The sequence below is a fragment of the Numenius arquata genome, chromosome 4 (assembly GCF_964106895.1).
Source record: "Numenius arquata chromosome 4, bNumArq3.hap1.1, whole genome shotgun sequence".
NCBI classification, from domain to species: domain Eukaryota; kingdom Metazoa; phylum Chordata; class Aves; order Charadriiformes; family Scolopacidae; genus Numenius; species Numenius arquata.
Window position 1 is genome coordinate 6179119 of NC_133579.1, and position 27330 is coordinate 6206448.

Consider the following 27330-nt stretch of genomic DNA (forward strand, 5'->3'; position numbering starts at 1 on the left):
TTCAGTTTCTTTTTTGTTTTGGCAATTTTTTGCTTATTTTTGATGACTTCTGATAAAGTAGGATCCGAAGAAACTGTTGTTATAGTGATCCTCTCAGAGGCTGTATCACACCATCTTGCAAGGAGATGTGAGAAATAAGAGGAACGAGGGCTGGAATGGTTGTATCCTCCAGGGCTGTAGATCACCCAGCAGTGTATTTTATCTGGATTGAGCATAACTTGATCACAATTTTTGTAATTAATCAGAAAACAAGAAAGGTTGCTGGCTTCATGCCAGCCACAGGAGAAAAAATGACCTCCTCGTTTTTTTGAACAAATACGGTTCTACCTAGTGAATTTGTGGTAGTTGAACACTTTGTGTCACCCACGTACGTTATTTCTGCCCCACTGCTGGTTTCTCCAAAACTGTATTTACCATCTTGTGGAGTCATGGTCTCAGTTTTGACCGAATTAATAAGAAAGGTCTCCATTTACAGTGAAGTAAGTGAGAAGAGAATGCACGCAGCTTATTAGAAGTCAGTATGCCCTAGGACAGGGGCTTATTTCCTACAACCACGCAGATGGATGGGATAGTTGGTTACAAATAGCCCTCTTGTGCAGCTATGTGAATGTTTTCTGAAGCAACAGTGCTAACCAAGGCAGGTCCTGCCCCTTGCTTCCCCATCCACCTCTTCCCGCTTTGCCTCTACGGCTCGCTGTCCATGTGCATTGCTGCAGCTGTTTGCAGGGCTGTGCTGAGAATGGGAACGCCACTGGAATGACACCAGTTTTTTTGCTGTTTTTTGAGGTGAAGGTAGATATTTCTAACCCCGACCATTCGAATGATTTGATTCCAACACAGCCCAACAACCAGCTGCCTCAGCACAAATGCCAGGTGAATGGTGGCATCCGGGCAGGATTAAGAAGCAGGGCCATTTGGCAAGATGCTCCTAAATCACCTTTGCTGCCAGAGAAAAAAACCTGATCTACAACCCTTAGAGGCATGCGAATGACCCGATGCCTTCACCGCCTCCACTTGATCCAGCAGGAATGCAAGAGCGTGAATTTGTTAGAAAATGTGGGTCTTGGAGAGAGAAGCAGTGAAAGCACAAGCTTCTTGCTTCTACATTTTCTGTAGCCTCAGAAAAATGAGTGAGAAATTAAAGTTAATTCCCGTGTTTTAGCTGGCTTGTTTAGAAACAACCCCCGGTGTTGACAAGCACAGGCATGATTAAAAAACTGCTAGCTGGTCGCAAAGCCATCACAGAATCTGTAGGCTCTGTTTGTCTGCCTCAAATGTCAAGTGTTACACTTCTGGCACTCAATACTTCCAGGCAGCGGAAACAAAGGGAGCACAACAGGTTATTTTTAAATAGTTTAAACTTTAGTTCAAGCATTTTGTTTTCATATTTTTATGCAGTCTAGCTCCTTCGGCATAACACCTGGCAGCTGTCACATATATCACAACAATATTGTTTCAAGCTAAGAGGCTGCTTATTTTGTACGGATCTTTTCTTTTTATTAGCGGGAGCCGACAGAATATTCTCTGAAATAATTGCTGCCATTACCTGCCACGGAAATACGTATGGTGGCAGGAAAAATAATATGCACAGACAAGCTCCATCACTCACAGTACTAGATATGTCACTCTCTTAATAGCGGTCAGTAATGAATTTTTAAAGTCCATTGGGGTTCTTCAATAGATTTGCCTTATATTACAATTAATATTATGTGGTTAATGGCTAATGCAATGTCTCTTACATAATGACCTTAAAGAGACCAAATATAGTTCAGAAGATAGCAGCCTGGCTAGCTTATTTTTGGTATAGGATCTGCACATCTCCCATGGGATCCAAAGGTCCAGACACTTGAACCAGTGGTGGAAACAGCTTTAGAGAATGGTGTGAGAGAGCAGCTTTCTTCCAACTGTTACTCGGGACAAAGGAAATACAATTCCCTTATTTATGTCACCCATCTTTTCCATGACTCAAACAAAAAAGCCAGCAATAATATATTTGTTTAATATTTCACCCACTGCTGCCCCTCACTGGCATTACTTTTTCTTGAGAGTGATTAACTACAGATTTGCATAAAACCTCGTCCCACCGCCATCCAGGAAAATGAAGGAGACTCGAGAGGAGAGTCTTACAAACATGTGAATGCTGCGCCTGCACGACCAGAACAGTCTTCCCTGGATCTATCCACACATCATTCTTTGTTCCTCTCAGAGTGAAGTTTTTGAGGACCTCCTGATCAATCAGCCATCTATCATTTCTGCTCCCTTCCAGCTCTGCTGGAGAACTGTTTAGGAAAGGAAGGATCATCTTGAGATGCTGTTGGCGTAGGTGGTACGCTCTGGCCACCAGTGCCAGAAAGCTACTCATGGCTACCAGTTCTCCTTTCTTCCTCCTACTTCTGCTTCTTCAGACAAGTAGATATGACCTCAGATCACCAACTTAAACATGAAGTAAAGACTTTCCAAGAATCCCTCTGAGGCAGTAACCCATCTAATCCATGTCAGAGAAACTTTACCTTTCAGGGAGAAGTAGCAAACCTAGTAATGGTTTAACATCATGTTTGTCTCTGTCATGTAGTCCTTCCTTTGAGTACTACGGAGTGTTGTAAATTAAAGCTTTTTCTTCCTCTGCAAATGATATTTTTGTAAATCCAGTGAATGAGACAGAGTGCCAGTTCAGGCTGTGACTCACGCTGGAGCTCCATTCACAGGATCAGATAACGGAGCCAGCATAGCTGCGAGGTGTGTAGACACATACCATGCTTTGGAGGTTGGAGCACTGCTCACATCCTGAATGACTGACTTAGTTGGGCTGTTGTAAATATGCGGGGGGTAGTATACGTGAGCTGTGGGCACAGCCCACTTTCCCTGAGAGACAAAATCACGCTGATGGAGATGCAGGACGAAAAGCTGTAATGTCAGCTAAAGCAACAGGTTGCCATTCTTTAAAGCCAACATGTAACAGAAAAAGCGTGTCTTTCTTGGCCACAGCTAAACCATTTACCATTTTCCCTCGTCACCCCTTGCTGCCGCCCCTTTTCCTTAGTGTGCTCACTTTTTTATGTCTTTCTTTGCCTGAATCGTCTCTTTACTATGACCACAGTAACCAAAGCTGGTAGCCAAGAAATTATTCTACTCCAACAATAATACATTGCTCAGTGAGCAACACCATGACTTCCTGGACAGGCTTGTGTTATATCACGCCTCACACTGTAATCTCTGCTCACCTATTAGCAATGCCGTCTTGCTTGCGTGGAACGCGGCCAACAGATGAACAGGATATTAAATCAAGCATCCTTCTGCCCATCTCGCACTGTTCCCAGGTGAAGTCCAAGGGAGCTGTGATAAATACTGCTCTTAAAGCCTTGGGTTCAATCACAGTTATTGACTGGGTTGTTATGGAGTATAGAGCACAGATCACAGACAATTGCCACCAGAGACAAGCTTGGAACTGACCTGCATCTAGGCAGATACCAGGTCCATTTTATTTTAAAAAATGAATAAATTTATTTTATAAAATTAAATTATGAAATTATGCATAAATATAAAAATAAATGTATTTTAAAAACTAAATCTGGTGCCAGACATTGAAAAGACTCACCATCACTGATGCAGGAAACAACTACCTTTCCTCAGTAAGGCATTTTGTCATAGAGCCAGTCAAACAGCAAGTGTTTCATCATGAAAAATAGCCACTTCTTCGGCATGCAGAAGTGCTGAGCCAGGAGTGCTCTAGGAGACTGGGTCTTTGTTTCGATCTCCACCTTTGGTGGTTGAGATAGACTCAGGCAGATCATAGAATCATAGAACGGTTCGGGTTGGAAGGGACCTTAAAGATCATCGAGTTCCAACCCCCCTGCCATGGGCAGGGACACCTCCCACCAGACCAGGTTGCTCAAAGCTCCATCCAGCCTGGCCTTGAACACCTCCAGGGATGGGGCATCCACAGCTTCTCTGGGCAACCTGTTCCAGTGTCTCACCACCCTCACAGGAAAGAATTTCTTCCTAAAATCTGATCTAAATCTCCCCTCTTTCAGTTTTAAAGATTTTATAGGGTGCTCTGTCAATTGAAAAGAACAATGAGAAATTCAGATCACGTAGACTCCAGGACTGTGAGATCCTCATTCTCTGATCAGTCAGAGCAGAGGTGTGACACCTCTGTCAGACACCTGTAGCATGGGTTGAACATTGCGGCATCTATCTATCTCCATTGGCCAGTAGCCTGGGATAACAGGTTTTCTGAATTAGTCACTGGTCTCTTACTTAATGAACTGAAGATTATTATGAAGATGTCAGGAATATATACCACCTGAGAAGGGCTCTAAGACTGAATCAATGCTGTTTGATATGTCCCTCTCCTTTTTTCCTGTTTCACCCAATCCGTAATTCCATTTCAAACACCAGGTAGGTGGGCACTGAATCCTGCAGGGTGCTGCGGTCCAGCCCCTCTCCCGCTCACAAGTCAGGAAAGCCCAGAAGTGGCATGATACAATACCCAGCCACAGGCCCAGCTGACTAATTACTGCCAGTGAGATTTTCAAGCGGATGATCCATCTCTAATGGTTACAGGTTTACAAGCACTGCTTTCCACAGACGAGCGCACAGCTACAACGAAAGCCTGAACTGTCTCAAGGCAGTAGGATGACAACTAACCAAGTATTTTACAAACAGATGGCCTGTGTTGTTGTGACATAAATCTACCGTAGCGTGATGTAAACCAGCAACAGTTCATCCATGATTAAGAAGTATTTTTTTTTTGTTTAAACTCTATGTTCCTTTCCGAACGCCTTAACAATGAGCAGAACAAGCGATGCTTGGTGGAGGAGGTCGAGTGGAGGTAAGATTCAGTATATAAATGAGCTAGTCACAGAAAAGACAACATAAGGTGAGCCTGGCTTTGTATTAATTTGAACAGGAGAAATAATTTTGTCCACACTGTCATTGTGGAGGTCCTTTTGCTAGTAATGGACTGAAAAAAAAATCAAATATACATAAATCAGATGGTATCTATGACTCACCAGACAAATCACAGAGCAGACTATTCGAGGTAAAACTTCAGGTGAAGTATTTGCCAGTCATATTAATTATGAGAAACTGTTGTCTGAAAGCTGGTCTTAATGCATTGCCCTCACGACTCATCACTGCTGCCTCTGAATCACCCAGATAATTCTCAGAAGCAAGGGAGAGAGAGGTGTTTAAAGAGGAACAATCAAGACTTTCCCGATTTTCTCTGCATGTATTTGCTCAACTGAGGGGGGAGAAAAGACTCACCTGAAGCACAAAGTCAAGATGCAAAATGGAAATTTACAGGCAGAATTTGCCACCAACTAAACATCGGCCTGAGTGGCCTCAGACCCAGCTGCTAAAACTGAGCCCCAACTCACTAAGTCAAATTACAGAGAAGAAAAAGCGGAATTTTTGGACCGCTAACTGAGATTCTTGCATCTAGTGCTTGCCCTGTATTTCAGCTACAGGCTGAGGACTTTTTTTTCTTTTCCACAAGTGCAATTTAAGAGATGTTTAGGAAGAAGCTTCAAACAGAATTTAATTTGGGCTTGTACACTAGCTGATTCATGGGTCTCCTGCAAAATGCTCAACCTCACAGAGGACAGATGACCCATTTTTCATTCAGTCAGACATTGCAGGTTTTATAACTGTGCAGAAACAAACCGATCCAGCTTTCTAGCTAAGGAAAGGTACAGCACAAGCGTATCCAGACCTAGATGGTAAACATCAGGTTGAGTTTTGCTCTCTGCGTTCCCAGGTCTTTCATTAGCACCGGACACGGTTGTTGCAGGGAGCAGAGAGCCTTTGGAGCAGCTGGGAGAGAGCTGCCTGGGCTGTGCTAACAAAATTCTTGTCCCACTCTTGGGGGCAAACCGTGGGAAGGTCCTGTCGGGTGGGCCAGAGGGGAGGGAGACCCTCGCTTAGCATTGCTCCCGCAAGATCCAGCCTTGTCTCGGGCAAGCGATCCCCTCTCTCAGAGCAGTTGGCTCAAAGAGGGGGACTTAGCTTCCTTACCTGGCAGATTGGCAAGATTGAGCTTCCAATTCGGAGAAGAGAATGGAAATGATTATTATTTGTACACCACCGCCATGCTAGCGCAGTCATTCCAGAGCAGCGCTGCACTGAAATGTGGGACCATACCTTTTATAGAGCGGTGGGAAAGCAGAGGTACGTGGGCATCTAGCACAACGTGCTCTCTCTTGGGCTTATTTTGGTTTTAAATGATCCTATTTTGCCCGTGTTGTCTGCACATTGACATGACAACCAATTGGCTAAAACTTAGCTAAGTGCTGACCTCTCTGACATGTGATTTAAAGCTGTCTCATAGAAAAACATTTGAAGGATCACCAGCTGAAATTGAAGTATTCAGCAGCAGGGCAAAGAGAACTACAGTGCATGCATACAGAGAGGACTCTCCTTATGGTAATTCTGGCAGATGGCATAAGGTTGCAAGCAAGTAATAGAAAATTTTAAAACTAATGAAACAAGATTAACATAGGCCACTCCATTAGTATTTCTCCTCCCAAACAGCTCAGTCCTGATTATATTTTATATCCTCATGGAATTAAAGCACTGTACTTACTGGCAGCAAAGGGAAATTAGATCAGAATACTGTTTGTGGATGATTAACTTGCATTTCCTTTCAAACTAAATGTATGCGCTTGAGTCCTTCGGAGCCACCGACAGACACTTCTCTGATGGGGAACTTGAGCAACAGAATATAGGGTCCAGTACTTCAGCTTAGGTGAAGTAAACTGGACAACCAGAGATTCAGGTGAATACAAGACTTTCATACACTCACAAATTTATATGGTGTCACTGCATGAGGGATGTTGCTTACGAAAATCTGATTAGGGGAAAAAACCTGAACAAACTTTTTCCTTATTGCATCCATTGCCCTCTGTATTTTAGCAAGACTGAAATAATTTGAGCAGTTATAAGGTATTTTGGGATTTGCCTTCTTCCAGTAACAGCATAAGTAAGTTTTGTTATAAAATACCTGTCACTGCTGATTTTGGGGATTTCTCTATTACAAACCACAGGATAGAGAAGTTCCGCACGTGAAGATATTTTTAAGGATTACACATTCCCTGAAAGTGGTTTTGCTGTTCTTGATGTGCATGGCTTTCTCTAGTGATAAGAGATCTGCACAAGGAAACTGAAGGGCAGAACTTAGGGCCAGCTTTTCACGTATGGTTGCTTAAATCTGGGCAAAAAGAGGGGCTTGTTTGCTGGGAGTATTGAACATTTGCACTGTTAGAAGCTATAGACGTTCAGCACTGCTGCAAACTAATCTTACTACAAAAGATGACTCAATGAGTATTTAGAAGTCAGATTTCCAAGAGCCTGAAGGGCCATATACCCCTTCAGGTGTGCCAGTCCAGCAGTTGGATGTCATGAGCATTTACAAAACACACACATCATTCTTCAAATGCCTAAAGCTCCCTGCCTATATGCCTTGGTAGCATCCTCCAGATATAAACAGTACAAAACCACATGCCTGAGTCCTAAAATACCAAACAAGTGACTTTCTAATGCACAAAATATGTATTCTTCTTCCTAGCTCACTTAGCCTACCTTCTGAGACCAAATACAAGAAGACAACTTAAGACTTGGTGAAGGTTTGCTTCACCTCTTTCTGTAACTCATCACACATGCTGTCTCTAAGCTCTCTAAGCTTTTGGGTAGACTCCAAGATCCCTCTCCCATGCACTAGAAAGGGCTGCTTGTTAATGTCCATGACACCCTCCACTAACATATTACTCCCCATGGTGGCAAGGCAGCCCAGTGATGCTATTCCTGCTCCTTGTGTTTTAATCACTGGGTCTCGGTTGTCATCCACAGAGGCTCAGAGTCATAGAATGATAGAATCATAGAATGGTTTGGGTTGGAAGGGACCTTAAAGATCATCGAGTTCCAACCCCCCTGCCATGGGCAGGGACACCTCCCACCAGACCAGGTTGCTCAAAGCCCCATCCAGCCTGGCCTTGAACACCTCCAGGGATGGGGCAGCCACAGCTTCTCTGGGCAACCTGTTCCAGGGTCTCACCACCCTCACAGTGAAATATTTCTTCCTGAGATGTCATCTAAATCTCCCCTCTTTCAGTTTAAAACCATTAACCCTTGTCCTATGGCTCCCCTCCCTGATCCAGAGTCCCTCCCCGTCTCTCCTGTAGCCCCCTTTAGGGACTGGAGGGGGCTATAAGGTCTCCCCGGAGCCTTCTCTTCTCCAGGCTGAACAGCCCCAGCTCTCTCAGCCTGTCAGATGCTTCAAAAGACTCCCCCAACTTTAGATGCTGAGCAGAAGCACCTGGGTTGAGAGTGATGTCACCTTACACCCAGCAGGCAGATGTGAAGAGGTGCCAAGTGAGGACCAGCAGCAGCTGGTGAACTGTCTCTCGCTGGAGATGCCTCTCATCTTCCGTCAGAAGCAGAAGCAGCCTGCGGTGATGACGCTTCTGACTTGGGCACTCCCTGAAGCGGGATGCGGCTCTCTAGCAGGGAATTATCTATTTTGTTCGTGCTGAATCATCTCCTTCCGTCCCTTCTCAGACCAAGCAATCTGTACCCCTGTGGGCTGCACCTCCCCTTGCCATGTCCCTGCTGGCACACCCTCCCGTGCTCTGGAGGAAATTTCTTGATGCATCAACATAATTTCTTAGAGTGCAGCTGCCCTTAAATAAAGTAGATTTGGGGAATTAATAGGTGGGACTGACCTCTTTTTGCTGCTGAAAAACAAGGAAATCCCTATCAGTGCACTCTATTAAAATAGCCTGAAAATTATATGCTGCTTTTATGATGACAGTCATGCAGATTTATATTATTATTATAATAAATTATTATTACAGTTATTTCAAGTAATTTTGTTATTTGGCCTTCAGGGGCTTATCACACAAAAAGAAAAAGGGGCAGTGACCCGATATCTCACACGAAAGATAAAGAGACATAAACTGTCTAAACAGCCACCTCACTACACACGGAGAAGAAAATAATTTTTATGCAAATAGAGTCTGAGACCAAAACGCCTTTCTCCCTCACCTCCTTTTTATTTCATGATTAAATAATCATAAAGCTGTCACTAGAGACCGCATAGAAAGATGTCTCAAATGGTAGAAATGAGAGTTTTCTGCATTTGTCTATTTTTAATTTTCAAAGGTATTTTGAATCAAAAAAGAAAGGGGGGGGGAGAGCATGATGCTATGTGCATGCCTGATTTCCCAGGAGTACAAACAAGCTCCATGTCCTCTTGTAATAATACAACGAATTTTCAAAAACAAACACAAATAAATGAAAATTAAACTATGATCCATAAATTTAATTGAGATTCAGGGTGTCCAATGCTTTTCAAATTCAAATTACCACCAGACAGCGCATCTTTTTGCATATCTTATGCAGCTAAAGAGTAGGTGACAGCTTCTTCCCTTTCCTTTTTTTATATGAAGATATATACTTCAGTCATAGTGCTGGAATTTTTGGACATAAAAGCTGAATAATCATTTATCATTTTTCATAGATGCACCATATCATGTTGTACAGTGCTTAGAGCACAGTACAAAAAGTGAGCAGGGAAAAACAAGCATTATTGTCTTGAAGAATAGACCAAAAATTGAATTTTCTGTTATTAGAGCAAATAATACCCAAAGGTAACTGCAGCTGTTTTGTGTCAGAGGCCTTTGGTCTTCAGTAAGTAGGATTAAAAACCCCAGTGGTAACACAGAATTCTCTGCAGATCAGCCATATCGCTTTGGAAATTGAACATACACGTATGTCTTACCTATCAGGGGTGGGAATTTGGAGCTGGAAGAACTAAATCATGGACAGTGTCTACCAAAAAGGAGCTGCTCTACAAGAGATGTTATGGATTAGTTAAGATTTAATTTACAGTATTTGCTTTCAGGACAACTTCACTGGGTAGCAAAGTTCTTCCTTGATCTTGTAGATATTTCAGCTCTTAATTAGTACGACTTAAGTAAAAAAAAAGCTTTTTCCTACAGAAAACCCTCTTTTCAGCATGGATATTTAAAATCACACACACAGCCTAAAGGGTTGGGATCCCTCCAGCTACATGGGGATGCATTTCAGGACCATGTTTGGTACTCCACGCTCACAGGGAATGCAGGAGAGATGACTTTGGATGCCTTTTGGTGGAAAAAGGACCCAAAGAAGGGTCCCCAACATGTGGGGTGTGCTGTGTGGGCTGGGGTGTGAGGTGACTCTCCCCATGGTGGTGCTCCCTTGGGGATAGGGTTCGAGCCTTGCTCTCCGGAGGTCCCCGAGGGACCACCATTGGTATGCTCACAGTGGTAATCCTGGCAGCAGGATTATTCAGTGGATTTTTCTTCCTGATGTTTACCCCTCTGATGCCATTGCTCTCCAGAGCTTCCTCGCCAATTTGTTGGACTGAACAAGCTCTTCGCATGTTCCTGTCAACCCACAGGTTCTCCATCCTGCTGGTCACCTGAACAGCAACTGAAATATAAGCCCATATATCTGAAGGTGTAAACGTATCTTTCCATTTTTGAACCAGGGAGATGCAATGTTTAACCATGCAGGAGTAAGCTGAAGGGTGGCGTTTCAAAGGTGTGGGGAAGAAATGTTTTAGGCAGCTTGTATTGTAAACTAGCATGATGTTTTTGGATGGGAAGAAAGGGGAAAAATCCTTTAAAACCATGTAGGAACATCACCAGAGACACTATTTTAACTGTTAGTTAATGGTAAAACGAAATATTTCCTACCCATGAAAGTACAAATCATGTATTGAATCAGATTCCAAAGATGATGTAGTATGATAAGAAATGCCAAAAGTGATATGCAGAATGCTAACTCCTGTGAGAAAATAAGAAGAGCGCTTCACCAGTGTTGTCATGACACGAACTAGTCATTATCACTACGTTCAGTGAAAAAGCTCTGTTTCCACAGCACTTTTCCATGATATCCTTTTAATTGGAGGAAGGGAGTAAAAACAGTGGTGTGAGGATTATCAGCTGGGGTTTAAAAAAAAAAACAAAACAACAACAAATACAGCATTTCAGAGTGGGTTGTGTAAAAATCACATGCAGGAAAAAACAAAGTCGAAGTTCACATACGTAAAAATGATCACTGCCACACGACAGAGCCCATTTTGCTTGTGACACAGGACACATTTCATCTCATGTCCACAAATCTGACCACGGCATCATCTCACGGCACACCCTTCCTAGGTTGGTCACTCTGCCTTTTCTGTTCTTCAGCACACTCTGCACCTTTCTGCTTCCCCAGATTTCCTTATCCCTTCCTCTGTCTCCACCGCAGGAACAACTCCATCCTCATCTGCACCCCCTGCTCCTTCCTACCCCTGTCCCCAGAGCCACGTGCTACTCTTCTCAACATCCTCCTCCTCCCAGAATGTCAGTGTCACTTGTTATCCGGGAAAATATCATAATCCAGCATCCCCAAACTCACATGCCAACAGGAGCTGACATCTTTCCCATGCGCCTGTTTTTATTCCCAGTACCCGATAATGAATAGACCTGGGTACCAGATTGCTGCTTCGCTGTGACTGAGAACCACTGCCACTGTTTTTTTTTCAGACCGTTGGCCAGATCAAACTTTAATTTTGCTCTTGTACTTGCTGCTGGTAAGTTAGGACCCAGGGAAGCAGACCACAGTCTGGATTTTACCTGCCTATGGTGAAGTTTGGCTGCCGAGTTATTGGTGGCACTGATATGAAGAAACAGCAGCAATTAATTTCACTGTGAATTTACCTGCTTTTGCCAGCTTGTTTGAAATATACTTAAGAAGACAAGATCTAGCAGATTTGGCAATTTTAAAATACTCTATTTTTTATTCCACTCAAATATTCTCAAATCAAACCCTGTCTTGAGAAATAGCTACTGAAATTTGGGGGTCAAATGTTGCTTTTGTTAAGACTGGAGTCGGCAAGGATCCTCCTACCAAATTCAAGTGTCACTGACTAAAGCCTCCAGCTAAAAGCTAAGTGTCCCTTTTATCATATCTGCATGAACTCCTCCTTCTTTTAACTTTTTGCCTGCCACGTGATGGTTTATCGTGGTAGGGCTGCTTGTGTGCTGAATGGTCGACTCCAACTTTAAAGGGAACAGCATGAAATACTGCCCACGTGCTTTTTCACGCACAGACACATAATCTCCTCTCGTCGCACACGTACAGGTAATTGTTTTGTTAAAACATATGGCGTAAGCCTGTAAACCAGGATGGTCTAATTTAGAGAGTGCTGCCCATGGGCTGGTAGTGAGGCTCCACGCGCAGGAATAGGTGTAGTGTGCAAATGATTCACACACAGGTCCCTCAGTTCTGTTCCTTGGATATGTGGAGTTTGTAGCCATATACAGAAGAAGGAATATCCAAATTCAGGTTATCCAGACTCTAACACTGTCATTTTAACAGAAACATCCTTCCGTACCCTACACATCAGTTTCTGCTTTCCCATCATGGTGCTGGTAGCCTGACACAGAACTGGAATATTTTATCCTCATGCCTTCCTTTAATCACAGAATGATATGGGGTTGGAAGGGACCTCTGGAGATCATCCAGGCCAACCCCCTGCCAGAGCAGGGTCACCTAAAGCAGGTTGCACAGGAACGTGTCCAGGCAGTGTTTGGAATGTCTCCAGAGATGAAGACTCCACCACCTCTCTGGGCAGCCTCTTCCAGGGCTCTGCCACCCTCAAAGGAAAGAAGTTCCTCCTCATGTTTAGATGGAACTTCCTGCGTTCAACTTTGTGCCCGTTATCTCTTGTCCTGTCCCTGGGCACCACTGAAAAAAGACTGGCCCCATCCTCCTGACATCCATCTTTTAAGTATTGATAAGCATTGATGAGATCCTCCCTCAGTCTTCTCCAGACTAAAAAGACCCAAGTCCCTCAGCCTTTCCTCATCAGAGAGATGTTCTAGTCCTCTAATCATCTTTGTAGCTCTACGAATCAAGTGCCAATAATCCTTGGAGGAAACCCTCTTCAGCAGATATGAACTCAGGAAATCCCACTGCTTACTGAGGGGCAGTGAAACACACAGGAAGGCTCCAGGTATTTGCAGAGCTCGGTGTTCCCATGGGGAAGCCAGGCTCCAGGAGCAGTCACGGAGCTGCAGAAGGCAAAGGCAAGCCGTAGCTGCTCTGCCACCGGTGGTAGGATGGCATGTGATGGTACACGGGCTTTCAACGGGTGATGAGAATAATGTCATGCACAGGATTTGTCTGCTACTAACGCATGCAAGTATCTGATCGTGCCGAGGCACCGCCAGCCTCTCCGGCAGCTCCGGAGCGTGTGCGTGAGCAACACAGACAACAGCTCGCACAAGCGAGGGGCACTGGCAGGTAAGCACACGCAGCCACCAGCATGCTACTCTGAAGGCGAAAAGTCAGCCTGTCACATATTGAAACCATCTGTAGATCCAGCGGATTTGCCGAAACGACAGTTTATGCTGTTTCCATACGTCTGACATTATTCTTTAGCATGCAGAGGAAAATTAAGTCACATTTTCCTTAACAATTGCTGTTCCCGCCTTGCTGAGCGTCACAACACTCGGGGATGACTTCGGTAGCACTGACCTTGGAGGTTGCTGTGGTGGCATTACTTTCCTTACCACTCCCCGGTGCACTCTCCTCCATCGCTTCCGCTGCCGGGGCTTCTGCCTTCTTTGCACTTGTTTCCAGAGAAACAGGAGGCCCTACTTTCCCCAACCCACTCACCGGGGTTGAGCTCGGACTGCTTGGTTGCCGCGACTGAGCCTTATACCAGCTAGGGTAAAACAAGGGATCGGTGGTTTCTGCTGTGGCCGGCACTTGAGTGTCAGACTCTGGGGTCTGTTGAGGACCACTTGGTGTCACAACCTCATCCTTAATCAGGACAGATAAAGAGAAGAACAAGCAGAGTGCACCAAGTTACCTTCCTGACGTAGCCACACTGCTCTGCATGCCCTTTTTTTTTTTTTATATGTCACTGCAAGGAATAGATTTATCCTAATAGATAGTCCAAAAGAATTACAATCAAAATGCGGAGCAGAAGCAGCTATCATTTGAATAACAGATATGGGAAAGAAAATACCTTACCCCCAAGAAATAGGAGGGTAGAATTAGGTGGGAAGGGGGTGCTGACTGAGAAAGGAGTGAGCATGCAGTTCCTTAATTCAGATAAACACCCAATTCAATCCTAAAAATATAAGAAATTCTGCATAAGAGCCTCATGAACCGGTACCAGCCATGAACAACAGGTGGAGGTACCTTTGAATGGCTTGTTGGGTTTTGGGTCAAGAACAACACGTTTGCCAATGAGTTTGTTGATATAAAGCAGTCAGAATAAGGGTAATACAGAGACACTGGAGAGGAGCATTTGCCCACCAGCCTTGCTATCAGTGTTACGTGCCAAGCGTGGTTGTTCTGCCAGGAAGAGGAACAGCCGACTGAACTGCACCTCTCTCCCTGCGCCTGGCTCTCGGGGCTCACCCAGGCGGTACCTGCTCTCACCACAGCATTTCTGCTTTGCCTTCCTTACGCCAGGAGGCAAAAGCTGAAATACAGGTATCCCACGCTCCGCAACACCATGACATGGCCGTGTCTGACCATCTCCTAATGGCATTTCACAAGCGCTACAGCAGCATGCCCTACCTTTGCCATTTTAGCCTTAGAAGTGAGGGACTTCATGTGAGTGGGAAGAGTTACTTATGTCTAGCTCTTATTTGCATAAAAGCCTACATCAGTCAGGTGACATAAGTTTAGTTAAGTCTGTGCAAGTCCTCAAAAGACAAAGTTTGGTTAAATCAATACAGACCGATTTAAGAGTATCTTCACACAACCGGTGCAAACTCACTTATGTTTTTAAATCAAAGCAAGAATGAATCTATAGTATTTATTTTCCCTTGTTTTGTGTGGGGAGCTTGCTACAACCAAAGGTTCTTTATGTGTTCTCTTGTTTTCACACTGGCCTCTTGAAATATCTTCAGAGCAGCCTTTACCCACTCAGCAACTTCCCTGGGCAAATTGCGTGAGAGAAGAATTTGCTAAATTAACTGCATGTAAGGCCAGCCATAACTAACACAAGATGTGTATTTTTTTTATATAGGTCTTTTAGAATGTGCAGCAATTGTGATCTCATTCTAATCGCACTCCTTAAGAAAAAGTGCTGGCCTAAATTATTCACACCCTGAACCTGTTTGCTGCTGGGTTGTAAGAGGCATCCTCTCCTGTTTGGTGTATGATATCCCTGCATCCACCTAGACCATATCCCTAGGGCGACCAGAGCAAACGCCACTCACAGACAACAGATTGGAAGCATGATCTAAAAACTGGTGGTGGAAAGCTCATTAAATCCAGAGGGAATGCCAAACTCTCTTAGTATAAATATTTTAACAACCATTTCATTTATAAGAGTTAGTCTGAGTTAAATCACAGCAAGGGGAACACCCATTGTAATGTGCTTAACTCCCAAACTGAACATCTTTTGTCCATATCTTATGTATCCCATATATACCTCAATTTATCAGCAGAATAAGTTTTTGCCTTTTAAGCCTTCGGGGAGTGATTTCTCACTCTGCCGGGGCACACTCAGCACAGCTGGAGGGCACTGGTGGCACTCACCTGACCAGCCGGGGTGGCAGACAGTGGTACCGGAGCAGGTTCAGCTGGGGGCTCTCCCGCTGCGCTCTGTGGTTCGGGGTCCTGCTGAGGTGGCTGTGATGCTCTCTCAGTCCCTTCCTCCTCCACCTCTTCCTCCTCCTCCTCTCCTGATGACTCAGTGCGGACTTCATCCAGATCTTCACCATCCACCGTCTCTTCTTCTTCCTCTTCTCCCTCCTCCTCTGGTAGGACATGAGTAAAAGGACAGGGCTGAGCACCACATGCTAAATGTGGTGCTTTTATGGGGCTTCGAGCAACCTGGTCTGGTGGGAGGTGTCCCTGCCCATGGCACGGGAGTTGGAACTCAATGATCTTTAAGGTCCCTTCCAACTCTAACCATTCTATGATTCTATTATTCTGACAGGCGCTTTACAGCAGGGAGGACACCAAACACACACACTTGTTAGAATCTCAAGCCATCCCTTTCCATGGGAAGGAGGGTGGAAAGTCCTGTCATCGCAGTTATCCTCACGAGAGATGTGCGGCATGGCCCTGTGCTTTTTGGGGAAAGGGTACCCAGTCTGGCAAAACCTCCCAGGATAAAAGTCCCTCTCGCAATTTTAGGTATATGTTTATTTTAAACACCATTAAAGCCATCATAATAAATCTTTCCCAGGTCAGTGCTTTGCAGTACATGACTGGATGTTTGGGATACCAACCTCCCTAAAACCAAACTGTCAAACTTGGTCAAACCATTGCTTTTGCGTCATCTGACACGTCCTGTTGTCAACATTTGTGGCTCAGCTCATTTCCAGAGGGAGCCCTCTAACAATGCATTTTCTTTTGCATAATCACACTATTCATCCTCACAAACGTCGGATGTGGTTCAGAGCCATCCTAGCACTTCAGAGAAATAAACTCAGATGGATGCTTTAAACCAAGCTCCAATTTGGTTGCACATTTTGCACAGGTTATGGTTCTGCCTGAGTATGTAGAAGGAATGTAGATCTGCAAATTAAGTGACACTCTCATAACGGAGAAATGTTTCAGTGCACCTCCCCCTCTGCTCTGCCCTGGTGAGGCCACAGCTGGAGCACCATGTCCAGTTCTGGGCTCCCCAGTTCAAGAAGGACAGGGAACTGCTGGAGAGGGTACAGCAGAGGGCTTTGAAGATGGTGAGGGGCCTGGAGCATCCCTCTGATGAGGAAAGGCTGAGGGACTTGGGTCTTTTTAGCCTGGAGAAGAGAAGGCTGAGGGGGGATCTGATCAACACCTATAAATACTTAAAGGGTGGGTGTCAGGAGAATGGGGCCAGTCTTTTTTCAGTGGTGCCCAGCGACAGGACAAGATGTAACAGGCACAAACTTGAACACAGGAAGTTCCATCTAAACATGAGGAGGAATTTCTTTCCTTTGAGGGTGGCAGAGCCCTGGAAGAGGCTGCCCAGAGAGGTGGTGGAGTCTCCTTCTCTGGAGACATTCAAAACCCACCTGGACACATTCCTGTGCAACCTGCTTTAGGTGACCCTGCTCTGGCAGGGAGTTGGGCTAGATGATCTCCAGAAGTCCCTTCCAACCCCCTATAGTTCTGCAGATCTATGAAATACCGTCCTATAAGCAGAGTGCTGAGTCTGTGCTTCCACATCCCCTGGCTTCAGAGGACCTCCTTGACTGTAGGAGGAGTTTCAAATGCAGGACTGAGCTCCCAATTGCCAAAGCCCTTGCTAATGCCTTGTCCCCAGGCGGCCGGTGTCTCATTCCCCATCACACAGGGGGTGTGTGTGTGCCTGGAGCACGAGGTGACGATCTTGGCAGATGTACGTGTGTGGCAGCTGTGGCTGATGACAGGGATGGACGTGGGCACCAGGCTGTGACCAGGGATTGTCCCTTCCATGACAAATCCCTGGAGGTTCATGGCCCTGCGAGATGGCACCTGCTGCTCTGCTGCTGACTGGTGCCACAGCTGCTGGTCCCACTATATGGAGCCCTGTGCCAAGTACCACTAGTCCACGGGGTCCCAACCCACAGCAGGCACCCAAGGTCCCTCGCAGGGAGCAGCCACACACCATGAAGTCGGCATAAGTTGTGGTAGGGGAGTAAGCGATGGGTAAGCATCTGCATAAGACTTAATTGGGCTGATAAAGGTAAATGTAAATGTACTGGCAGAATCCAGTCCCAGCAAGAAAATTAGAGATATCCAGATGACTCTTTCTGCTGCCTTTTAATAGAAGAGATCTGCTTATTTGAATTATTTATCTCCATTTACGACTTGTGACTTACTCTTTACCTCTGTGAGGTAAAGCATAGATGAGCCCAGATTTCAGTATACTTTTGTAGACCGAATAGAATGACAGCTTCACATCATTATATAGACATATTAAGCATGTTTAGTGATGATGTCATGACAAATGACATGACACAAGATGTTAAATGCATGAAAGATGATGACAGTTTTTGCTTCCCTCTATAATTCTTTGATCTTGAATTTTGATGATATTTGTTAAATTTCTCAATTATCATAAAAAAGAGTTTAAAAGAGTAACTTTCAAAAGTACTTTTAGTAGTAAATATTCTATTTCTTTAACGACTTTTTCTAGAACAGACATACAAATATGGCTTCTTTTAGAGAAAAAAAGGACTTTACAGACTGAGATAAAAGCCTAATTTTGTGGTCGCTTCATATGAGGAGTCAGTAAAGGTCATGGGCTCAGGAAAGTGTTGAGGCCACATAAAAGTAAGATTGATGGTGTCAACAGTGATTTTGTGATCTGTGATGGATTTTTTGACTGTGATGGATTTTTACTTTTGGTTATAAAATGGTCTAGTTACACTTTGGGATGGAGAGAAATATCCGATTCAAGTTTTCCTACTCAGTATCATCATGTAAATTACACAGAGTTGCAATTTAAGAAAGCAATTTAGGTGAAATAAATAACATACCTCTGTCGAAATCAATTTCTCGGATTATCTTTTCTTCTCTACTGAGGTTCACTGTGAATTGGTTCATATTTTCATACCCGTCCTCTATTTTTTCCATTTGAAATCCTTTAGATGCTTCAGTAATTCTAAAACAGAGAGAAAGGTTATTGGCATTTGGATCTGCAGATAAATTTGTAATTTGTAATTCATTACAAAGATAAGAGTCTCAAGTTTAAATACTTACTTTTGTAGCAATGTTTTGGCATTCTGTGAAAACAAAAAGGAAATAACCGACTTCTTAAATGGTTCCACTTTTTCAGAGATTTTATGCATTAAGATTTAATTCTTACACTGGCTGCTTCTAAATGCACTAATATGAATCTCGTAAATGACAACCATGAGATCTATGAATGAAATCAAATTTGGGTGGTACTTAGTATACAACTGAGTAAACCTTTTAGTTCATTGAAGACTTTTTAATTAAAATATGAATATGATGGCAAATACATACAATTTCTACAAAAATGAAATGGAAATATTTTTGCTCTTTTTGTGTGTGTGTGTTTGTGGTGAAAAGTGGTTGTTCTGTTACCATTTTTAGTCAGAGTAACTGTATCTTTGATTATCCATAAGGGCATACTTCTGGCCACAAGATTTTATCTGTCTGGAAAGAATATTGTACTATTCAAAGGCAATTCTTTGATGAAAATAAAGTAGGGTTTGTTTGGGGTTTTTTTGTAGAAAATACCCTTCCAGCCTTTAATATAGAGAAACTGTAAACTTGCAGGACAGAAATTCTGCAGCAATGAATTCAGTGGACAGGCTGCTAATCGTTTCCTAATCAGATCCCCTAAGTTTATAGTAAAAAACAGAAGGAAAAAAAAAAAAAAAGAAGTAAAGACATAAAAATGTGACTGAGAACATAAATATTTAGCTCTTGGAAAGTTAATCGATCTGTCAATATGCAAATGAAACATATAGCTCACAGAAGTTCATATACATATAAATTGTATGTGGTGGGACAATAAAGCTATGTTGGAACTTGTTAAAATTTCTATTTCTCCTTTGGGGACCAGAATTCATACACAGGATAGTATATTTTGGTGCAAATAGCAAATACTCACGTTCTTGGTTTGGATACTATTCACAAGAAAACTAGTCATTTGACTGTGTTGATGCAAGTGTTTAAAAAATGAGTTTGTATAAATGTTCACTCAAAGATGACCAAACTCTGAATGTGCCTAAAATTAGGAAATGCTTAAGTAGTATCTCAATAAACCCATCACTCTTTTTCTGTCTCTATTTATAGACTTCATACCTGCAAAAACACAGCCATTTCTGGTTCTTCCATGAACTGGATTCCTGATTCAACCAGCTTTGACACAGCTTCCAAATGATCCGCATACTTCTTCATTAGGGAGCGGACATGTTCCAGTTTCTCCTCTTGGGTTCTAGTGATTATTTGTGTCATCTCATTTTTTCTTTCTTCCAGTACAGAATAGAGATAATCAAATTTTTCACACAGCTGCTCTTTCTGTCGTCTGCAGCATTCCTGTGAATCATTTGGTTTATGTTAAACATGTTATGTTCTTAAAAGAGTTTCTATTTTTATAGTTACTTGGAAGCATTTTCATCAAAGAAATTCCTCTTTCTGAACAGTGCAAAGGATTCTGAATGACCCCAGAGACTTCTACAACTTTCAAAGTCCAAGCTATTGGAACAAAAGTTTTAAAACTGTTCTCAAACTCTGAGTTTCAAGCCACTGAGAGCCCCCAAACAGGTTATTGTATAACTCGCCAGTCTGCTAAAAAGTTGTGAAAGGTATTTATGATGTCTGTAGTGATATATCAAAGTCTGCAGAAAAAGTAAAAACCCCCACCATATTAGCAGCTGGGTTCATTTTCACAAACAGAATGGTTTTAAAGGAGCGATCATCTCTGAAATCGGCTCTGGAGCATTTTCTTTTTCTACCAGAGAACCTGGAACTGTCCTGGCTGGGCTTGATTTTCACATACGCCCCCTTAGACTCTATTTTGACAATAGCTGCCCATTATATTCCATTTACTGTGCACTGAATGAGGTCGAGGTACCACAAAGAAAATGGTGTGTCACAAAAGCACAAAGAGAAGAAGGAGGAACCAGGTTCCAACCCTGCCTTCAGGCACTGATTTTCACATCATTCTTTGCAGCACTTTTATTGTCCTTCCAACCAGACAACGTAGCGTATTTCACTGAGTAAGGAGGCTTGGTTTGATGACTGCTACATTGAGCGCTCTCTAACAAGAACACACTGCACTTGCAAGGGAGGATTTATGGGGAGGAAATCAGAGACAGGTTATCTATAACCTCTGAGGTCTACCAAATAGAAGGACTTGAGTCATCTGTGGGCCCCAGGGCGCACAAAGGGGCATAACCTTGTTGTGATTATATCTGGTTGTGGATGGTGGTGATTATTTAAATCTCTTTCCTAGGAACCGGGGCTGAATCAATTCCTCATCTTCATCCCTTGAGGCATAATGCAGAGATCCTGGCAGCACTGGATTATTAACAGCCCCACGATACTTTTGGAAGTGATAAGACTGATTATTGATAGCACTTGGCCAGAGAGAATCCCACTTTTTTCTTGACTTTCGGCCATAACTCTTTCCTACGAGTGGTGACAGTCTGCTCTGTATCATTCAAAGGAGAAAGCCTTTTGAAGATGGACGTGTGGCCAAAAACCACTGTCTACATTGAAGGGTGGGGAGCGAATACAGATCTCATTGTATTGACCCAAGCATCCACCCCTGCTTCCCAATGAGGAAGACTAGGCTAAAGAGGCACTCCTAATTTAAAACTCCTTGTCGGGGGTGCAGGTTTTTCCTGCCCTGCTGGAGGTCCTTGCCACTTCCCAGAAATTCCTGATTAGTGATTTATAGGGTGGGGATAAGAAAGTTTTGGAACTCAATAACGGTTCTTGAGTGTCACTCTATTGTTCAGACCTCAAATAATCTTCCTCTCCTCTTTCACTTCTCTCCTGGCTTTCGCCCAGTGTTTCCTGCCATCCCACTTGCTTCAGACCCCTCTTTGGTTCAGTCTACAATGACCTCCCCCAAGTTGTCACTCAGACCACTTGTTAAACAACCTTAATTTCAAGACAGGTGTGTGCTGCCTTTGCCATTTGACATGGGACAAGCGTTAGGGGAAGAAGAGCAAGAGAGTGACAGCAGGGTGCCCCGAGAGGTCCTTCCCTATCTCTGAGCTCTAATATGTAATATTTCCTGCCAGCAGATATTACGGAGTTGTGAACCTCAAGAGAGTGCAAAACAGGTTCCTAACTGCAAATGCTGAAATATTTCTGAAATATTCTCTTTCTTTATAGCATGTCCCTGTACGAAATCTCTGCCTGATGGAATTACCCTAATCAGATTCTGAGCAATGAAAAAGGTTAACAAATACATGACTTTCCATTCTAAAAAGTTCTCAGCCTTTTCGTTCTTTAAAGCACAGCTACAGGAGGAAAAAAAAGGAGTCCTAGCCGCTGAGCATGAGTTGCACGGCTTGTTCTGAGGTATCTGTATTGACTGGCCTACACTATTAGCATTTGAACGAAACACTGTAATTTTTCCTTATTTGACTCCTATTGTTTACAGGGCTAAACAGTATTTAATTATTTGTTATTGTTTCCCAGTATTTAGTATTTTATATTCCTTTTTTATTTTTCTATTTTCAGTATAATATGTGAATTTGGTCTACCTTTCAATCAGGTAAAGGCTATACAATTATTAATCAGGTTTTTCTGTTTGTTTTTCTCTTTTTTAGGCTTGGATAGGAGCAAGAGCTAAATATAGAACTGTAGGCTATTTCTTGCTCCAGCTAAAAGAAAAATGATCATGTATTTTCTGCTAGAGCAGATATTTATCGGTCTCTGCAAAGCGTTAAGTAGAGAGAAGAGACAATCCTGGATCATGAGCGTTATTTCCATGTGTGCACATTTCTCAGCTCCAGCTGTAGCTTTTAATCTTCAAGGACAAACTGATGTCAATTCAGACAAAGCTCTTGTATGGCAGGAAATGTGATTTGCTTGAAATGTAACATGGAAGTGCCAAGGTAAGCTCTAAGATCTATTTTCTGCAATCTTTGACTTTAAAGGTGAAGCCTGTTAAAACATCTGAAGGTAAAATGGCTGCACTTTCTTTGGGCTTCAAGTTTAAAGGTTAGACTTTAAACTGAGTGGATGACTCCGAGGAAGATAGTTTCAGAAGCTGTTGTATTTATTAAGGTATTTTTAGCACAGTGTTTTCTCCATACTTCAGACTAGATGTTTGAAGTTTTGTTTCTGGTTCAGCCAGTTCAGCTTAAATGAGTATAATCTTTTGCTTTTGTATCATTCAAATTTCCGCCGTTAACCTACTTAAAAGGCTTGTTTCTGTCTGCAAAGTCCTGATAGCAGCTGATTTCATCCTCGCGACGTGAAGGCTTCCTGACTACAAAGTTCTGACTGCTGCTAACGCGCTCTCTCATTTACTTGGGGTAATGGGTTTATGTTCTTTGAACCAAACTTGGACATTCTCTGTTCTTCCTTGGAAGAAGGAAATAGGGACCTTGGGCAATTGTGTACACAGATTGTGGAATCAATTTTTCTTACCAATTAGAATCTATACATCTTGGATTAACTTCTTTTTCTCTGCAGTTTCTCTTTTCTGCTCCAGCTCTGAAGGGTCAATATAATTCTAATTGGGCTGAGAGGGTTGCAACTCCTTCACCAGATGCTTCATCAAACTCTGATCATAAAATCAGTTCATATGAGCTCCTTTCAGCCTATTGCTCTGTGATGCTCAAATTGGTCAGAGCTGATATTTATATTTGCTTTGCTGGTGCAAACCTCTTGGAGGAAATGGAAACCACTTCTGCTTTTGAACGACACAAAACTAATTCCAGCTCTGTCAGAGAAAGACCTTTACCAGAAAATCCAGACTCACAGTAAGAGCCCAAACTCTTCCCTCCCATGAGCAACAAAACAAGAATTCTTACAGGACAACATAAGTTTATTAAATAACTACTTCTGCACAGCAGGCAAAGTAACCAAAGACAGAGCTCACTGACGTACGTGGGAGCTGTGCTGTGGCTGAGACTAAGAATCTGTTCACGGGACCAGTCAGGCTTTAGACTAATACTGGTCTTTTACAGTTTTAGCACCTGATCTTAGATGTCAAATGAACTGATGGCATATTGTTGGATCTGCTTTTAACTCCCGTGACATCCTATGCCACTAAGAGTGCTGAGCAAGACATGCTGATGTGGACTATCCTTACTCTTTGTCCTCAGCCACGTGGCCAATGTCAGAGGCAGGGTGCCCAGCAGAACACATCCTTCAGTTGAGGCAATACAGCTGATACTGTACAAAGCCACAGGCCATGGGTTAGTAAAATGATGCGGGAATGCATGCGGGTGAAGTGAGGTGTGTTAAAGAACGATCGTTACCTTCAGTTTGAAAGGTGGAACTTCACACTGAAATGTCTGCGTTTGAAGGGTTGGTACCTACCTCAACCGTCTTGCAGGTCTCCTCCAGCTGCGTGACTATCCCTTGCACTCTGTCATTGCTCCCCACCAGGACCGCAATGCCATCACTCAGCTCGGACTAGGCAGTAAGAAGAGAGCAAACAGTGTGGGGGGTTAGACACTGTCCCACTTCAGGGTGGCACGTCTAACTGTGGGGAGCAGGGGAGGAATGAGCTGTAGCAGGGTAATTAGCTCTGCTTTCCACCAGAACTGAGGAAAACTGGAACTTTGCCTGCCCACGAGTTACCCACTAGTACTTTGACATTTGTTTCCTCTCCCAAAACACTATGAAAACATTCACATTTTGAAACTTTTCATGGATGAGAAGCTGTGATTTGTAAAGGGGAAAGCACTTTGTTCTAGGAAGCCCTTCTAGATACTTTTGTCTGAAGTGCTCTGTTTCAACAGCCCCAAAATATTCCCTTTGGGTTTGTTAAGAGAAAAGTCTTTGTCTCTTGAATGATTTTTTTATTTTTTTTTGGAGGGTGGTCTGGTTCTAGCCACACCACCGTAGTGTTTCCCTGATGACTGTAGCTCTCGACTTGAGAGAAGAGGTGGCCCATGGACTTGGAGGGATCAGGGTGCTACAGAGCGCCTGGCATAAGGATATTGAGGTTGTGGTGAGAGGAGAAGGGAGGAAAGGGGGAGGAGAAGGTGACGGCTGAGCCACTGGCATGAGAGAAATGAGTGGAAGAAGGGAATGGTCTGGGTGTGGGAAGGGAGATGACTGTGGGGTGTCCTTAGAAGAGGAGAGACAGAGAAGCTAGTTCCTAGGGAACTTGGTGAGGGTGCTGGGGAGGGCAAGGGGCCCTTGGCACGCCGCTGCAGTGACAGAGGCAACCGTGTCTGTGGCCTCCACAGCTTTGTAAAGGATCCTTTGAAGCAGACATCCGTCAGCCTCCAGTCTTGGGTATCGCAGCCCCTTTCTGCAAGAACCACTTGCAGAACCAAGGGAAACCACTGCTTGCAAATCTCCACACAAAGGGAGTAATGAGGGGTGCAGATTCAGTCCAAGAAACTTCTCCCCCTTCTCCCTTCCTTTTTGATGGAGAAGGATGTTTGTAACTACTTTCCTAAAGTGACTTCTCATTTGTAGTTTCCACACACGAGCATCTGTGTGACAAAGTTGGAGGCTGGGATTGCAAACTTGGCCTGTCTGATTGCTTGCCCCACTGGGGCCCTCCAGAAAAATGAGCTGTTTATCTCAGGAGGATAACCCAGTGACTCAGGTTTTAAATTAATACTGTATTAAAAATAAACAAGTCTTTTACTGGTGACAGCAAGGGCAGAGGATGTTAGGTACATCCTGTGCTGCCAACTATTGAATATTCCTGCATTCACTTGCAGTAGGAGGTTTTTCACTTAACTTTTCTTAAAAATGGGATGCTTAAAGGCAAAAGTGCCTGATAGATAGCTATTTGACTTGTAACGGTCTGTTCTCTTTCCAGTTCATGTGTCGGAAATCCCACTTTTTTTCTGATCTAAAAGCACTGGAAAAAAAAGAGATTAGGAACCTCGAAAAAGGGATTCTCAGCTTCACATCAAATTGCTGTCTGAAATGTTTACTCACTATACTAACAAAAACTGGGACACTGCAATACCTTTCTGTGTGATTTCTCATAAATTTAATTTCCTATGTTTCCAAGGAGTTCCTATAGATTTGCATGAGCCTTTCACTCTCACACAGGAATGGCAAAGGCACCTCTAGGCCCCTTTGGAAACTTGCAGGAAGCCCATGGGAATATTTCCCTGTCGATGGTCCTGTCAGTTGCTTGGAGGACTATGAGATACAAAGAGATATTTACCTTCTGTCGCTGGTAAACGTTTGTGAGAGGAGCAACTTGGCAGTCCTTGTGGGCACCAAAGACTTTGCACAAGGAGCAGGTGGGCATTTCACAGTTCAAACAATAGATATTAATTCTCTCATCTTCGTGCTCTTCGCACATTGGCTGGTCACACTTCCTCTCGGGTCTGCAGAAGAAAACAAGTTTAAAGCAAACTTGGTGCTCAGGAGTTTCTGATGACAACAGTTGGGGTGTCAGCATGAAATGGGGTACATTTGTATACCAGTGTCTAAGGCTGACCTGAATACGCAGCCGTGGACTTAAACCTGCCACACAGGATGACTAAACGGACAGTGGTACAGCTTAATGTCCTGACACAACGGGATGTGGTGACAATATAGCAACATGACTTCATATGGGGATTCCAGCTGGGAGTGTGACTGAACCCTTCGCTCATATTTAAAAATGTAAATAACCTCACTAAGACTGATCTCAGACTACTCATATACTTTAATCAGCAAGTTTTCCAACATCTGCCTGAAAGATGAAACATGCAATTCCTTTAGAGCTCCTCATGCAAAATGTTGGGCACTTGGCCAACAAAAGCAAAGCTTTTGTTCAGGGGGCTAATTTGAAGTGAGAGTTGTAGGTGTTGCTGGACCTTCATGCCCTTCACTTTATATCTCTGCTGAAGACCTTTGTGAGGCGCAGGTCAGGACTGTCACTATCAAGCAGAACTGGGTCCTTATGGCCTTTACACTAGGCCAGGAGCCAAAATAAGGTCTCACACAAATTAATTTTAGCTGGGTGGCAGGTGTCTAGCTCATACAGTGTTGAACTTCTTAGCCACTCGATTGCACCAGCCACCAAGGGCATGGGTCACACAAGAAGCACTCCTCTCCTGTGTTAAGCCAGGAGCTGTCACCAGACTATAGCTCAATCCTGATCTTCCCTTCACCAAAGTGATTTAGCCATATACACAGAAGCCAGTCCCTGCTATGTTAGGAACTAATTTAGTTGTAGCTTCCTTTAAATGAGCCACTCCACTGACATTCCCAATGTAAGTGAAGGCTGTGGTTTGGTCCATGTGGGCAGGCTGATGGTTTTCTGATGCCCATGAGCGTGTGAGGATGTTGTACCAGAGCACAGAGTCAGTAGACTGATGAATGGAGTGTACCTGGGGGTTAAAGCCTCCAAAAGTTGCCACTCCTACTGTGGCAACGTGAAATCTTTTCAATATAAGCCATTATCCCTTTCTGCTACCATTTGGAAGGAGAACTATGACTCTATGACCAGCAGTACGTGGAGCAGCGGCATTGTAGAAATATATCTTTTCATCATTAGGTAGAAAATATTTTCTGAAACTATAGAGTTTAATGGAATTAAATGGCAACAATTTTTTACAAGCCATTCCACATTCTGAGGAGACCTTATAGCAGCTCTCCAGTACCTAAAGGGGGCTACAGGAGAGATGGGGAGGAACTCTTGATCAGGGAGCGGAGCCATAGGACGAAGGG

At 43.6% G+C, this 27330-nt stretch overlaps 1 protein-coding gene across 3 annotated transcripts in view; it reads right to left on the minus strand.

Moving 5' to 3' along the window:
• TRIM55 (tripartite motif containing 55) overlaps positions 1-27330 on the minus strand; it is a 40895-nt gene that overhangs the window by 5280 nt on the left and 8285 nt on the right. Inside the window, exons 3-10 of one of the 3 annotated variants that reach the window (XM_074146774.1) lie at positions 25835-26000; positions 24013-24108; positions 19807-20040; positions 18733-18755; positions 18510-18634; positions 15592-15812; positions 13567-13854; positions 10737-10827 (exon numbers count right to left, since the gene is read on the minus strand). In XM_074146774.1, coding sequence (XP_074002875.1) covers positions 10737-10827; positions 13567-13854; positions 15592-15812; positions 18510-18634; positions 18733-18755; positions 19807-20040; positions 24013-24108; positions 25835-26000 — 1244 coding nt within the window. The remainder of the gene's footprint in view (positions 1-10736; positions 10828-13566; positions 13855-15591; positions 15813-18509; positions 18635-18732; positions 18756-19806; positions 20041-24012; positions 24109-25834; positions 26001-27330) is intronic. The other 2 variants (XM_074146776.1, XM_074146775.1) reach the window with 2 other exon arrangements.